Source organism: Narcine bancroftii, chromosome 12 (genome assembly GCF_036971445.1).
Source record: "Narcine bancroftii isolate sNarBan1 chromosome 12, sNarBan1.hap1, whole genome shotgun sequence".
In the NCBI taxonomy this organism is placed as follows: domain Eukaryota; kingdom Metazoa; phylum Chordata; class Chondrichthyes; order Torpediniformes; family Narcinidae; genus Narcine; species Narcine bancroftii.
Genome location: NC_091480.1, coordinates 4,768,691 through 4,784,901, shown reverse-complemented (window position 1 = coordinate 4,784,901; position 16,211 = coordinate 4,768,691). Strand labels below are relative to the sequence as shown.

Genomic DNA, 16,211 nt, shown 5'->3' with positions numbered 1-16,211 from the left:
TCATGGAAGAACACAAGCAGATGAGGGAGAGTTGGAGTGATAAGGCTCTACACTAGAGTTGTTCTCTTTAATAACAATGAAAAGAGACATTCAAGCTGGAGAAAGTGCAGAGACCTTGGTACTGTGAAAGGGGAGGGGGGACCAACTACTCTCAGAGAGGGCATCCATTCAAGGTCATTGGTAGAAGGATGGGGGGGGTGGGGCTTGAAGGAACATTTTCATCCAATGAGTGTCAAGATTTGAATCCAACTGCCTGAAGGGAGGGGGAGGAAGAAACATGAGAGAGGTCCTGGATGAGGAGTGTAAACCCAGGCTACAAGTTGGGAATGGGAATGGGCCAAAATAGTTACATCAGGTTAGCATCTCATGGTGTGATGGCCTCCTCTGTGGATCTGAATTCCTGTTTCCAAGCCAGTGTAATTAACTGACAATTCCTCACTAATTTCAACACACAGACAGCAGAAGTCTCACACCAAGAGGTAACTTGTTCATCCTCGTATTAAAGCCCAGCAGATGCGATGACATTTTAAATTCCATCATGTTTGATTCTCAAAAAAATTCTACAAATGGAAAAACCTATTCTGTTGGGAGACAAGCTGTAAATCTGACACCGTACATTCCACAGAAAGGGAGAGGGAGGAAGGGAAAGACAGAGAGTGAGAGATAGAGACAGAGAGTGAGAGAGACAGAGAGTGTGTCTGTGTGTGGAGGCAGAAGGTTGATGGTGAAGGGTGTGTGGTAGGGTGACAGAGAGGTTCCCATTCCATATTCAAATGCAGAGTTCTGGGAATTGGTGCTGTTATGAGATGTACTTTTTATTAATTCAATCTGTTACAGAACATTCCTTCCCTACATTCCCTGATGTGGTCTGGATATAGTACAGAATAAATCAAAACTTTCTAAAAATAATCTTTATAAGGAACATTCCCCAAAGCTGACCTCTCCTTCTTCCTGTCAGCAGAGCCTGGGCCCAAGGTAGGGGAATTAGAACACAGCCTCCCCCAGCCTGTCACGGAACATGAGGGAGTTCGAGTGAACAGATATGGAGCAGAGCAGGGCTGCTGACAGAAGCTGCTCAGAACCTCCCCTCCCCATCCACCACCCCCCTCCCTCTACAATGCTCCCCTCCCTGGCCCCAACACCCTCAATAACATTGAGGCATTGCTGCAAGGCTTTGATAGAGCTGGGGCTCTTAGGGTGGGCTGGGGGGTCAGGATGCCATCTTCACTCCTTCTGCCAGAACACAAAGACAGCATTTCTGAGGCACGACCTCACCCCAACCTCAAACTCCACCAATCACAACTTCATCCCACCCCAAAAACAAGCCCAACACCCTTCAAACACACAGCATGCTCCTCATTCAGTACTCAAATTGGTGCATTTCCATGGCACCTTTCACAGCCCCTTTGTGGCTGCCCCAATCTATGTGCCTGGGTTAATGATAAGCTGTTCCCCTTAGGGCACCAACACTGGCAGATCTCCAGTACCTCTCCCTGCCAGGGAAAATGGAGCCCCGTTTCCCATGCCACCCTAAAGGCAGCACTTCTGACAGTGGACTCCTCCCTCGGAACCGGAACCATGGACTATCTGCTCAGATTGGAGGTACAGAAGGAGAGGGAGATAGGTACTCACTGTGCCACAGCCTGCTGCACTTCCCTGTGCTGAGATCACCCTGCATTGTGAGCTCCTTCTCTGTGCCCTGCTTAATGTCCAGTATACTACCCTCTCACCCAACCCTGAGAGCAGGGCACTGCCAGGCCCCTCTCCCTCCTGCAGTAAGTAGTTGTGGTTGGAGTCTGCCATTGAGTCTGTGTAATGTGCCTGGTTGTACTGTGTCCTGTAGGGTGAGAAGCCCCTGGCGGACTCTGTGTGGATTCGCTGCCTTGGTGCTGCTGACGGAGATGTCCTCGGTCCTCTGCTGTCCGGCCAAGTGCACCTGCCAGGGCTTGGGAACACTGTGGTGCATCAAGAGGGGTCTGTTGGCCATCCCCCAGCACATCCCCCCCGACACCTCCAGTATCTATGCCTTTGAGAACTCCATCTCAGCCCTGCGTAGCGAGGACTTCGCGGGGCTGGGGGAACTGAAGCTCCTCCACCTGTCCCACAACAAAATCTCCAGGTTGCCCCACCAAGTCTTCCAGCCCCTCGTGCTACTCTCCAACCTAGACCTGTCATCCAACCAGATAACGGAGATAGCCAACGAAACATTCGCGGGACTGCGAGAACTGAAGCGCCTGTACCTGCAGAAGAACAAGATCACCACCATCCAGGCCGCAGCCTTCCAGAACTTGGACAGTTTGGTGGAACTCAAGGTGCAGGACAACCAACTCCACTGCCTCCCTCCCCTCCAGCTCCCCACTCTGCTGCTCCTTGACCTCAGCAGGAACAACATCCCGGCAGCAGAACTGGGATCCATGCAGGTGCCAGAGTTGGAATCATTGAGGCTGGCTGGCCTGGGATTGCAAACCATCAATGAAGAGATGTTCAAAGGCATGCTGAGCCTTCAGGAGCTGGACCTGTCAGACAATGGGCTGACAAGCCTGTCAGCGTTGTTGCCATACCTCAGAGGGTTAACCTCCCTGAATCTTCAGGGCAACAACCAGATCTCCCAGTTGTGGAAGGAAGACTTCAAGCACCTGGGGACCCTACAGAAACTGGACATTAGCGGTCTGAGTCTCCGGACCATTCCCCAGGGATTCTTGGACCTCTTCCCTAAGCTTCGCAGCTTCACTGCTGCTGAGAATCCCTACAACTGCGTGTGCCACCTGGGCTGGTTTGTGCAGTGGGTGCAAGCAAATGGCATTCTCCTTCAGAGACAGGAGGAAACCCGATGTCACTTCCCACCGGTCAACGCTGGTAAGCCACTGGCTGTGTTGGCGCTTGGAGACATGGGCTGCCCCACCACCAGCACTACAGTCAGTACAGCAACCACCGCTTGCTCTTCACCAACCACAGTTAGAGAGCCAACGCCGGGTAACATGGTCACCGAGCCTCCAGGACAACCATCAGACTTCAATGGCAGGGTCACTCCAGGAGCCGTCATTGAAACCAAGTGGGTGCACAGTGAGAGGGAGCATCCTTGCCTCTCTGTGGAGTGTTTTAATGGTGGCATCTGCCATCTGGACAGGAATGGGCACCAGGTCTGTATGTGCCAAGCTGGTTTCCATGGAGATCTCTGCGAGATGGTAAATGATGTTCTTGATCTTCACAGTTCTCACAAAAGCCTGGTGAATGTTAGTCAAATAACCAGCACCTCTGTTACACTTGACCTTGAAGGTTTCAGGCTCTCTCCAGTTTACTACAAGGGCCTGCGCCTGACATACAAGAACTGGTCCGGTGCTGACCCACGCCCTGTGTCACTCAACATCCCAACCTCGCTGCAGACATACAGTATCCGAGGTCTGAGGCCCAACTCGACCTACCAGATCTGTGTCGGAGCTCTGGGAGAAACCAAGTCTAGAGAGGAGCCCTGTGCTGTGGCACACACGCTACCCATTAGCCAGCCAGCTCCTTTTGTCCACGAGGGGGACACCAGGCTGACCAGTGTGCTCTGGCCGGCCATTGCAGGCATATTCCTGGTTGCAGTACTGGTGGCGACCATCGTTTACTACTGTCGGAGAAAGCACATCAAGAAAAAGTCAGCCTCAGTAGAGGAAACCCATCCTTACGACACAGATGGGATCAAACCATGTCTCCAGGAGGGGCTGGTCCCCTCTGATGAACCAAAGGAAGCCGTATGCCTGGCTATGCAGAGTGAATTGCCATTAATCCAAGAGACCCAAACCAACAGTCCCAACGCCTCGTGACCATTTGTTGGTTGAGATTACTGGCAACGTCCACAGCCTGAATACAAGGCATCAAGCTCCATTTAAAGTCTCTTCCTGTGGATCAGTGCTGTGTGTGGTATCCCCAAGGAAGACTCATTTCAAACATAGCCAGTGAGCCTAATTAACCCAGTCCAGGACTTCCTTGCCCCATCCTGCACAAACGCCTCTACATCAGAGAGACTGGACTCGCTGAGCACCTTGGCTCTGTTCGCTGCAATAGCGTGGATCTCCCAGTGGCCACCCATTTCAATTCCCCGTCCCATTCCCTTGCTGACATGTCTGTCCACATTCTCATGAATTGCAAACTGAAACCATCTGCAAATTGGAGGAAGAACACACTCTAACCGGATAGCATTAACATCGACTTCTCCAGTTTCTGTTAAATGCCCTCTTCTTCCCCCTGTCGCCTTTTCCCCAGCTGTCTGTCTCTCTCTCTCTCTCTCTCTCTCTCTCCCCCCCCCCCCCCCTTTCCCTCTGTCTCCTTTCATGGAACCATAATCAATTCTCACCTTTCCTCTTATCATATCCAATCAACACCATTTGATTGGTCTGGACTTCTCCCCATCCCATTCCTCCCTCTACCGTGAGGAAGGAAGGGCTCAGGCCGGAATCATCAGTAATATCCCTTTACCTCCCATGGACACTGCTAGACCTGCTGAGTCCTCCAGCATATCTGTGTTTTTACTACCAGCACAGCAACTGCAGACTTTCATGTTTCACTCTTCTGCACAAGCTCAGTCCAGGGTCCCATTTGAGCCCAGTCACAAGGGATCTTGCCTTCTATAAATATCACCGAAGCCATCTTTGCTACTCAGACACCTCTCGGTGTGGATTAATACATGGCTTTGTGAGACCATGGATCTCTCAACTGTGGGAGTATAACTGTCCTAGACAAGATGTGAAGCTCCTCCCTGACTGTGCTAACTCACACCAAGAGGGAACTGAGCACGTATGATAATGAGCACGCCCCATCAACTCCTGTTAATTGTCCGACACACATTGTATATGATAATATTTGTAAGCAAATAAATATTTTTTGAGAACAGATATCTGAGCTGCAGCTTCCTTAATGTGGGCAGGTATCGAGTCTGAGCTCAAGGAGGGAGAAAGAAGAGAGCCAGCACTGCAGGAGGGATGATACACAGGCATTGGGTCAACGGCCAAGGGCAGCGTGGGTCGGGCTTAATCAGCAGTCGGACAGACTTGTTAACGCAGGGATTTCAAAGGCATTATATCCCTTTTAACAACAATCAACTCCAGTCTTGGAACACAGCACCTGTTAGAGTGCCAGCGATCTGGACCAGGGTTCGAATCCTGTGCTGTCTGTAAGGAGTTTGTATGCTCTCTCTGTGTCTGTGTGGGTTTTTCCCTGGGGCTCCAGTTTCCTCCCACTGTTCAAAACGTACCGGGGTTGTGAGTCAATTGGGTGTAATTGGGCGTCACAAGTGAAATGGCCTGTTACCTGTATATCTAAATCCTTCACCAAAACATGGGGTGTGAGCTGTAATCTCCCACAGATTCCAAATAGCACATGACTTAGGACCAAGTTCTGGAGCCATGTCCTGGGTCAGAAAGGAGCATGTGACACTGAGGGGGGGGGCAAGGGAGGAGACCAGGAAATGAAAGAGAAGAATGTTTGAAGGAAAGAAGCCCTTGCTTCTTCAACTTCAACTTCAGCACCCCACGACTACTGGAAAATGTTGTGGTTGTAGAGGAAATGCAACAGTCAATCACCATACCAAACTCCCATTAATGACCAATATGCTCATTTGGTGAAGCACCCTCTCTGCCCAAAATATCTGCATCCTCCTTCTACCTCCACTGATGCTGCCTGTCTCACAGGGATTTTCCAGCATTGCTTTGCAGAGAGTAACACAGGTTGATAGATAAATACTTGCGGAAAGTCCCGTGCTTCTCACATGGGTGCCATGTGCCTTTACCCTCTGCAAGAGGGAGATTGTCTCACTTTCACCTACAAACTTGCACTAGCAAGCCAGGAATTTGGATGGAGAGCCAGTTGATAAAGGCCTGTGCGTACCAGCTATACCAAACCACCCTGGCCGTGCCTTGCACCGACCGGGCAAACAAGGGACACACTAGATTCCCAGCTGCATTAAGAAAGTTTCAGAGGTCTGACCTGCAACTTTTCACTTCTTGGCAGGAAGGCAGGTGCCACTGGAATGCAGCTATGCTTTTTTTTTAAATGTTGTCATGGAAACCAGGCCCAAGGCCCAGAAACCTCAAAAGTAATTTCTTTATTGAAACACCTGCACTCTGTGGGAAGGCAACTGGTACAGAATTAGGGCAAAGACAAGGAAAGCTAATAATAGGATTAACAGCGTCCTGCTTTCAGACCTTGGTAATTAGCTCAAACATCTCGGCTGCCCCCATAAGCCTCAGGCCTACAGCAGACAAACTACACAGAAACCATCGGAGGAGACTCCACACATTAAAAATAAGATTTGTTTCTAGGTTAGAAAATGCAGACTGGAAAAATACATATCAAGGTGCTTCAAAAGAATAAAGCACCATCATCCTCTTAGGAACTATCAGAATCAAAGATTTAGCAGGGACCTAAGTTGCAATAAGAGTCTTAAACAGTAGTTAGAATTCTACAGTACAGACCCATGCCTTTCAGCCCATCATATCAATGCTAATCTTTTAATCTCATTTCCCTGTATTAGGACCATATCATGACTGTATGGCCTATTTGTCGAGTTGTTGCTCAAATAAAGTCATTACATTTTATTCCACCACCTCTTCTGGTAATGAGTTTCAGATATCAGCCATTCTTCATGTAAAACACCTATCCCTTATACCCTAGAGCAGCCACCATGGGAAAAGATTCTGACGATGCCTCTCCCCTCAGCCTCCTTTTCCCAAGGCCCTTGGTAAACTCTCTCCATTACTAAAGAACTTCAATCCTGACAACATCTCAGTGAATCTTCTCTGAATACGCCTGGGATTGTCTGATCTCGGAAGCTAACAGGTACAGGCCTGGTCAGTACTTGGGACAGCTTAAGAACACCAGGTGCTGTAGGTTTCTATGAGGGGCGCTGGACAAAGTGTCTGCCTTATGGTCGACAAAAGTTAAAGAATTTCATGTATGTTACATTCTAAATGTAGTAAAATGTGACAATAATGGAACCTTAACTTTTCCTCTACCATATTCTTCCAAGACTGATCATCACACAACACATACACCTCCACAACTTCCCAACTTTCATACCCCATGCTCTGACTTACGAAGGCAAGCATGCCACACACCTTCTTCGCCCCCTATCTACCCGTGCTCCCACTTTCAGTCAAATTTGGAAAATATTTGATATGCATATGTTTTTGATTACTGAAACTAATAGAAATTACCAGTTTAAAAACTACATACATAAATAAATATTACCTACATCTATTTAACATTTACATAAATTTTTTGTAACAAAATATGCACATAATGTGTATGCAAGGTTTTTTTTCATGTATTGCGGCTCTCAAACATCTGAGGCTTATCATATGTGGCTCTTACGTTAAGCAAGTTTGGCCACCCCTAACAGACTTATTGGTATTAAATTCCATTTGCCAACTCTCTTCCCAACTTTCCATCTGATCTACATTCCTTTGCAGCCTTGCACAACTTCTCTCTCTCTCCACAACTCTCCTTCCAGCCTATCATAAAACAATATTGGATGCAATCAGCCAGTTTGCCTCAAAGCCCGTAGTCCGTGACTTTCTGGGTAGGTCCATCACATGGGATTTTGTCAAAGACCTCACTGAAGTCCACCCACACAGCATCTACCATCCTGCCTTCAGCAGGTCAAACAGCGTATTTTATACAGTAAAGATAAAGATACTTGGCTAACGTTTTGGGCCTGAGCAAAACATAGGCAGGCGCCCAAACAAAATGGTTAGGTGGAGGAGCAAAGACCCACAGGTAGGAGGTAATGTGGATAAAGGAGGGAGGGCACATTCGAACTCTGGGGTGTGTGGGGGGGGGGGGGGGGGGGAGGGGTGGCTCTGTGAATGGAGAAGGAAGTGGATGGAGAAGAGAGTGGAAAAATAGGCTGTGGGCTAGCAGAATCCAGAGAAGGCAATGTTACCGCTTCGTACTCATGTCCCAGATTTCCAGGACTGGTTTTATAGCACATCAGGTACAGAACTGTACTTTAATACTGTAAATGTTTACCCATGGATCCAGTTCAGGGTATATATAACAAATGGTTAAAAATGGGAAGATTCCAATAGGTGAATGCCACCTGGTTGGAGAGGGCCCAGCCGGAATATTCAGTGCTGCTCCCCCAATTCACAGATGGGGCAGCCTGGCTGTGGAAGCAAGTGTGGGTGAGTACATGGTTGTAGAGCTTGAGAGCAGTAGTGTGGGTGAGGACATGATGAATCAAGTTAGTGAGGCAGGATATTCTCTTCCCAGATCTGAATGCAGACCAAACCCATCCCTTTTTTTCCCCACTCGCATACCACCTTAAGTCTTTATCTTTGGCTTGGCTTCGCGGACGAAGATTTATGGAGGGGGTAAAAAGTCCACGTCAGCTGCAGGCTCGTTTGTGGCTGACAAGTCCGATGCGGGACAGGCAGACACGATTGCAGCGGTTGCAAGGGAAAATTGGTTGGTTGGGGTTGGGTGTTGGGTTTTTCCTCCTTTGCCTTTTGTCAGTGAGGTGGGCTCTGCGGTCTTCTGTATTCCCTTACTAACCACAGAGCACCGATAGCATCCTATGTCATAGTAAGGGATTACTTAAGGTGTAAGACTGGAAAGGGGTACTGATGGTAGTGATCAGCCATGATCTGTAAAATGGCGGTGCTGGCTCAACGGGCCGAAGGGCCTACTCCAGCTTCTATTGTCTATTGACATACAGCACAGTAACAGGCCCTTTCAGCCCATGATCCCGTGCTGGGTAATTATCCCGAATTGACCAACAACCGCCCCGGTAGATTTTGGAGGGTGGGAGGAATCCGGAGCCCCTGGGGAAAACCCACACGGAAAATACAAAGTCTTTACAGACAGCATGGGATTTGAACCCCAGTCCCGATCGCTGCTGCTGTAAGAACGTTACACTAACCACTACACCAAGCATTCTGCCCCTAACATGAGAGAGGAGGAAAAGGTTGTGAACCACTGCCTTACACTTTCCTCCACTAATTTCCCAGACACATGCCTCATTGGCCTGCAGTTCAAAGATCATAGAAATCTAGTGCACAGAACCCCAAAGCGAAGCAAAAAAATTCCAGAGCAAAGCACAAACGTCCTGGAGAAACTCAGCAGGTCACACACATTTTGGGACAGAGCTGGGGACCAAGTACCCACTCCACTGTACACTCCTGAACACTCGCTCTGCTCTTTGCTTTCTTTCACTCATTCTGCTGACCCGCTTGCAGTCTATATTTTACCTTGAACGGCTGTGGCACTGACTGGTGGTAAAGTGCGAGATTCCTTCCTCACACTGGGTCATTGTCTACATACAGCTGGGAACATTTTACCCGCAGGCTACACACCTGATTTCTATTTCATAATCTGCTGGAGTATTTTTCAAAATTATTACATCTAAGAAGTGTGCAATTGCGCAGCTTCAAGGATTAGTTTAGGAATGTCAATGAATGCTCAAATTGGGTCTGAAAATTATGTCTCCACGTTGATTACAAGGCCTGCTCTGCAAGAATGTCTTGCTAAAATATATTAATGAAACAATACATACCTTAGAACAGTTCTAAAAAAAACTCTGCTCAAAATAAACTTGTTGATTGGTTTCAGATTTTCAGCTGGCATTCATCAAATTAGGCACCTCCTCATCAAACCATACAGCCAAGTTAGGGGTCGTATCTCAATCTGAGTTCAGGGACCATCTCCCAGTCTCAGGTCACACAGAACAACACAGAAACAATGTTTATCCCCCTTCCCCCCCATGACTGCCCAGAACAGGATGCCAAGTTAAATTAAATCTTTTCTGGCTGCACATCCCTCCATTCCCCAATCAAGCAAACACTTGAACACTACTATTGCATCCACTTCCACCACTACTCCTAGCAGCCATTCCAGGCACCCACCTTAAACAAGCTTCTTGATGGGATTTTTCACTTCCCTGAGAGGGACCAGAGTTTCATGTCTCATCAACCATTAATGCCCACCCCCACAAACCCCAGAAGGAAAGCCACTGAAGGAAGGGTCATTTCAGCATTAACAGTGATCTACCTGCACATTTCAGATCAAAATCTCTTCAAACAAATCAGCTGCTGCTTCTTTTTGACCTTTAGAAAAGAAGGTACTGCCACCCAGTGACCCTTTAGAAAAGAAGGTACTGCCACCCAGTAACCCTTTAGAAAAGAAGGTACTGCCACCCAGTAACCCTTTAGAAAAGAAGGTACTGCCACCCAGTAACCCTTTAGAAAAGAAGGTACTGCCACCCAGTAACCCTTTAGAAAAGAAGGTACTGCCACCCAATAACCCTTTAGAAAAGAAGGTACTGCCACCCAGTAACCCTTTAGAAAAGAAGGTACTGCCACCCAGTGACCCTTTTTAAATTCAGAATATTGTTTTCATTTAAGTAATGCACAGACTTGAAATGTTTGGATTATGGTAAACTGTGGAAAATGTAATTATATTCAAATGAGAGCCAGGATTCAGTTCACCAAAAAATTGCCCTGAAGGCTCATTAATTCATTCAAATGCACATTAATTCCATCAACTGAGGTAATAATTTACCAACATAGTGGTTCGAAACAGGATCTCAGGAATACTTTACAACCACACCGACTTGTAATTGCTTTGATAAGGCAACACAGAAACAAAATACCATGTTCAAGGTTCCCACACACACATGAAGTATAGCAGCAGTCAGATTCTCAACAGTCAACATTGTGTGTGTGGGTGTGTGTGCATACGAGTGTGTGTTCAGGTGCATATGTCTGTGTGCATGCACGCTTGTTACGTGTGTGTGTGTGTGTGTGTGTGTGTGTGTGTGTGTGTGTGTGTGTGTGTGTGTGTGCCCCTGTCCTTGTGCCTGTAAACTCACAAAAGAAAGGAAGGAGGAGACAGGAGGGGAAGAGAGAGTAAACATGAGGAAAGGAGAAAAAGGAAGTGGGTAAATTATTCCTGTTCCAGCTTCAACCTTTCACACAGTTGCTAATCAAACTTCTGAAACTGAGGGGAATAGATACTTGCACTTTAAATATTTCTGTCAAGATATAAACAGCCAACATTCTTGGTATAGCTTTGCCAGTTTAGTTAATTGAACATTTGTTCCTCATTCTGAAAGCTTTTAGCAATTTACTACTGATTGCACTGAAATTCCCACAGAAATAAACAAGAACAGTTCATCTTTAACTGGAACCGAGGCGAGGCGGTGTCAGTTGTTTGTGGGGGTGGAAATTATTGATTAGATAGAGGCTTATACAATGGCCCCAGGCATGTGTTGGCTAAGCAATCTCTTGGACTGAATTATCTGTTCAGGCTGCTGAGAGATTTCTGTGGTATCTGGCTCCAGTACATCGAATTTTAGGCTGCTGGACTAGTCTTCACCACAAAACTAAGTTTATTTTAATTTATACCAAGCTTCCAAAAATCCACACCATTAAATGTTTTTATGATGAGTCAGTTACTGGATTCATCCAGAACCTTGGAAAAGTCCTCCTGAGATACAGGCACTCATTCCCAATGGATCCAATTTGTGGTCCTCTTTCCAAGTTCACCCTTCCAGTGAGTTCAGAGCCACACCCTTATCAACATAAAACATGCTCCTTAATTCCCTCTCCTCCAGCCCCACTCCACTGCCACGTGTATTCCCTTCCTTCACAAAATGGAGGAGGCAACTCCTGGAGCACTCGGAGAGATGTCCTTGGCCCTCAATTATGCCACATTTACAGGGATGACCCGGACAAATTTGCCAATGATGTGGATGAAGGCAGGTGTGATACAGACCGACTGAGTGAGTGGGTGAAACCTGGCCCGTGGGCAGGTGTGATACAGACCGACTGAGTGAGTGGGTGAAACCTGGCCCGTGGGCAGGTGTGATACAGGCCGACTGAGTGAGTGGGTGAAACCTGGCCCGTGGGCAGGTGTGATACAGACCGACTGAGTGAGTGGGTGAAACCTGGCCCGTGGACAGGTGTGATACAGGCCGACTGAGTGAGTGGGTGAAACCTGGCCCGTGGGCAGGTGTGATACAGACCGACTGAGTGAGTGGGTGAAACCTGGCCCGTGGGCAGGTGTGATACAGGCCGACTGAGTGAGTGGGTGAAACCTGGCCCGTGGGCAGGTGTGATACAGGCCGACTGAGTGAGTGGGTGAAACCTGGCCCGTGGGCAGGTGTGATACAGGCCGACTGAGTGAGTGGGTGAAACCTGGCCCGTGGGCAGGTGTGATACAGGCCGACTGAGTGAGTGGGTGAAACCTGGCCCGTGGGCAGGTGTGATACAGGCCGACTGAGTGAGTGGGTGAAACCTGGCCCGTGGGCAGGTGTGATACAGGCCGACTGAGTGAGTGGGTGAAACCTGGCCCGTGGGCAGGTGTGATACAGGCCGACTGAGTGAGTGGGTGAAACCTGGCCCGTGGGCAGGTGTGATACAGGCCGACTGAGTGAGTGGGTGAAACCTGGCCCGTGGGCAGGTGTGATACAGGCCGACTGAGTGAGTGGGTGAAACCTGGCCCGTGGGCAGGTGTGATACAGGCCGACTGAGTGAGTGGGTGAAACTTGGCCCGTGGGCAGGTGTGATACAGGCCGACTGAGTGAGTGGGTGAAACCTGGCCCGTGGGCAGGTGTGATACAGACCGACTGAGTGAGTGGGTGAAACCTGGCCCGTGGGCAAGTGTGAGCTCGTGTACTGGGAAAAGGAACCAAAAGGCAGACGATCTAAACGGGGTAGAGTTGAAAGTGGGTGAAGTGCAGAGGGATCTAGGTATTCTGGTGCAGATCCAACACATGGTTAAGAATGCAAACTGCCTTCACTGCAAACGGGGTGGAGTTTACAAACAGGGAGACATTATGATGTAGTTGGACAGGTGTTGGTGGCCCTCATCGGGAATACCGTATATGGTTCGGTGGTGTTGGCCAGGTGTTGGTGGCCCTCACCAGGAATACCGTGTACGGTTCAGTGGTGTTGGTGGTTCTCACCGGGAATACCGTGTTCGGTCCAGTGGTGTTGATGGCCCTCAGAGGTAATACTATATACGGGTCGGTGGTGTTGGCCAGGTGTTGGTGGCCCTCACCGGGAATACCCTGTACGGTTCAGTGGTGTTGGTGGTTCTCACCATGAATACTGTGTTCGGTCCAGTGGTGTTGGTGGCCCTCAGAGGTAATACTATATACGGGTCAGTGGTGTGGCCAGGTGTTGGTGGCCCTCACCGAGAATACCCTGTACGGTTCAGTGGTGTTGGTGGCCCTCACAGGTAATACTATATACGGGTCGGTGGTGTTGGCCAGGTGTTGGTGGCCCTCACCGGGAATATAGGGCATAGTTCGGAGCAGTTGTGCCCTCACGGGTAATACTGCGTACAGTTCGGTGCCCTTACATGAAAAGGGATTGAGTAACATTAGCAGTCCACAGGGGATTCACCAGGCTAATTTCTGGGACAAGAGGGCTGTCTTTCCAAAGAGACCAAATAGTTGGTCCTGAACTCCTTAAGGATTGCAAGGGAGCTTGTCAAGGTAGATAAAAATCAGGAATTCTGGAGTTGTAATCTCAGAATTCATTCCCAGTGTCATGTGCTAGTCAGCCAAGGAAGGAAGATAGTGTATTTGAATACGTGGCCAAGGAGCTGGTGCAGGAGGGAGGACATCAGATAAATGGATCATTGTGCTCTCTTCCAGGGAGATGAGACCATAAGACATAGGAGCAGAAATGGGTTATTCAGTCCATCAAGTCTGCCCTGATCCTTTTCCCATTTAGCCCCATTACCTGGCCTTCTCTCCATAACATTTAATGCTCTGGCTAATCAAGAACCTATCAATCTCTTCCTTATTTCAATCTCTCACAACAGCAAGTGGCAACAAATTCCACAGGTTCACCATCCTCTGGCTGAAGAAATTTCTCTGCATCTTGGCCTAAGCGGACGCCCTTCAATCCTGAAGTTGTGCCCTCTTGTCCTAGATTCTCCCACTGTGGGAAACAACCTTTCTACATCCATTCTGTCCACCCCTTTTAACATACAAAATGTTTCAATTCTCCTAAATCCCAACGAGTCCAGGCCAAGAGCCTTCAAATGCTCCTCGTATGATAACCTGGTCATTCCCAGAATCATCCTTGTGAAGCCCCTCTGAATCTTCTCCAACGTCAGCACATCCTTTCTTAAATGAGGAGCCCAAAACTGCTCACAATCCTCCATGTGAGGCCTCTCCAGAGCCTCATAAAACCTCAACATCACATGTCTGCTCTTGTATTTATTCCTTTTGAAATGAATGCCAGTGTTGCATCTGGTTTCTTCACCACCAACCCAACATGCAAGTTTACCTTCAGACGAACCTGCACGAGGGCATTTTTAATTTTATCCCCATTTAGAAAATAGTCTGCCCATTTATTTTTTTGACCAAAGTGCTTGACCGTAGACTTTCCGACATTGTATTTCATTTGCTGTACAAGAAGGACTTAACCTGGTGGAAAACAAATGTTTTCAGGGAGATTTGCTGGTTCTGCTCAGGAGGGTTTAAACATCAGACGTGGTTACGTATTTGATGGATCTAGGTATGAAGTGATCTGTAGAAATGGCACAGAAGAGGAGAAGAGGCCAGGATAGATTAGCCTTGATCATACTCAATGCCAGGCAAGCCCTCCTTCTGGTTTCTTGTGTTCCTCTTGCCTTATCTTATTCTTTACTGCAGCATCTTAGCAGGATATTCAACTCTAGAGAGCATCAAACAGTCTGATCCTACCTGCATTGTGTATCCAGATGTGTGCATTTGCCTTTGGAGGATGCAAGGGCTGAGATAAGGAACAGGGTGTCACAAAGGTCGATAATCAAAGCACAGCGAGTGAGATCAGGGAGAAGGATTGGTGTTGTGTGAACTCGTACACTCACCCCTGGGCTGTATCGATCACGAAGGTGCTGACGGGAGCAGTGAACTTCCGTATGTCCCACAGCCTGGCTTGTCGCTCACGCACCTGAAGGGACAATGAAGAAGAATGCTATTGGTCATTGTTTGAGGTTCCTCCCTTCCTCTTCTCCTTTGATCATCCGTGATTACTGGGCTGTTTTTAGTGTCTTCTATCAAAAGGACAATCAGTAATAATTACTGAGAACCCCTGCCAAGTGTCATCCTGTGCATTAACTTTGGTCGCTGTCTTCCTCTGTGTGTACTTGTCTGCTCTTAGATTACTGTCGAGTACATATGTGACATCACATACAACCCTGAGATTCTTTTTCCTGTGGGCCAAAAATAAATGGTTTACTCTCATTTATCATCAGCTCCCTGGTCACAGTCACTTCTTGCTGCAACTTTCAGGCAGAATGTATGGAAGCTGGAAGTCCAGCACCTCCAGGTTCAAGAGAAGTTTTGCTTTTGCAACAGCTATCTGGTTCTTAAACCTCCCCATAATACCCTGACCCTAACCATAAACTACTCTGGGATAATGGAAAGATTTGTTCACTACTGAAATGCCACTAACTGCAATTGTGAATATTTCTTTATCTATCTCATTTTCTGTCTTTGCATCTTCTACCTGTGTGAGTACAGTTGGTAAGGATGTTGGTGCATCTGTCCATTGTTCCATGTATGTGACAGAAAACTCTCATCATTTTTGAGTCTACATTTTATAAAAGTCCCAATTTTCTGGCCCCATCAACCTTGACAACATTAAATGGCTCTTCTTTTGACTTGATATAACTGTTATTTCCTGGAGTCAGGGCACTTGTATGAGTGCTACTGGTACCATGTAATCTAGTACTACCTGTCGCATGGTTGGGTGGTCAGCAACTAAACCTGCTCCCCCACCAGGACTGCCTAGTGCAGAGGGTGTCTAGACACCTGCAAGAAGAAAAACAAGACCTGTCAAAGAGTGGACAAACCCTCTCATATGGTCAACGGCCATCTAGCAAATATGTGCCATGATGCGCGGTAAGGGCATCCTTTGCATTGAAGCTTGGTCTGGCCATTCACTGCAACAGAACTTCCCCCAGCCATCTTGGACCTCACCACACCACTGGATCCAGGAGGGGATGTTGAGAGGGTGGGTCTGGATCTATACAACCCTTACTCACCTTAATTCATTCACGCACATGCTGTTCCTTTCTCAGGAGTGGGGTATAAATCCCACAAACTGACTGAAAGGAGCCATCCTCACCCTATTGGGATGAATTGCCAGAAGAAGAAGATGGTTATTTCCTAACTGAGCCACTGACAGAGCCTCTTCAAGCCTTTCATTCGCACAGGATTATCTTTGCTGAGA

General features: G+C 47.9%; 2 protein-coding genes across 5 annotated transcripts in view; one reads left to right on the top strand and one right to left on the bottom strand.

Moving 5' to 3' along the window:
• LOC138747224 (coronin-7-like) overlaps positions 1 to 16,211 on the bottom strand; it is a 97,619-nt gene that overhangs the window by 48,183 nt on the left and 33,225 nt on the right. Inside the window, exon 9 of the mRNA XM_069906256.1 lies at positions 14,845 to 14,927. Within this exon, the coding sequence (XP_069762357.1) occupies positions 14,845 to 14,927 (83 nt within the window). The remainder of the gene's footprint in view (positions 1 to 14,844; positions 14,928 to 16,211) is intronic.
• Positions 1 to 16,211, top strand: part of LOC138747225 (vasorin-like) — a 97,138-nt gene that overhangs the window by 58,866 nt on the left and 22,061 nt on the right. For 3 of the 4 annotated variants that reach the window (XM_069906258.1, XM_069906257.1, XM_069906259.1), the window contains one exon: positions 1,844 to 4,874. The exons of the other annotated variant lie outside the window; for it this stretch is intronic. In XM_069906258.1, the coding sequence (XP_069762359.1) occupies positions 1,902 to 3,806 (1,905 nt within the window). In that variant the 5' untranslated portion in view covers positions 1,844 to 1,901 and the 3' untranslated portion in view covers positions 3,807 to 4,874. Of the gene's footprint in view, positions 1 to 1,843; positions 4,875 to 16,211 lie in introns of those variants that run through there. 4 annotated transcript variants of the gene reach the window in all.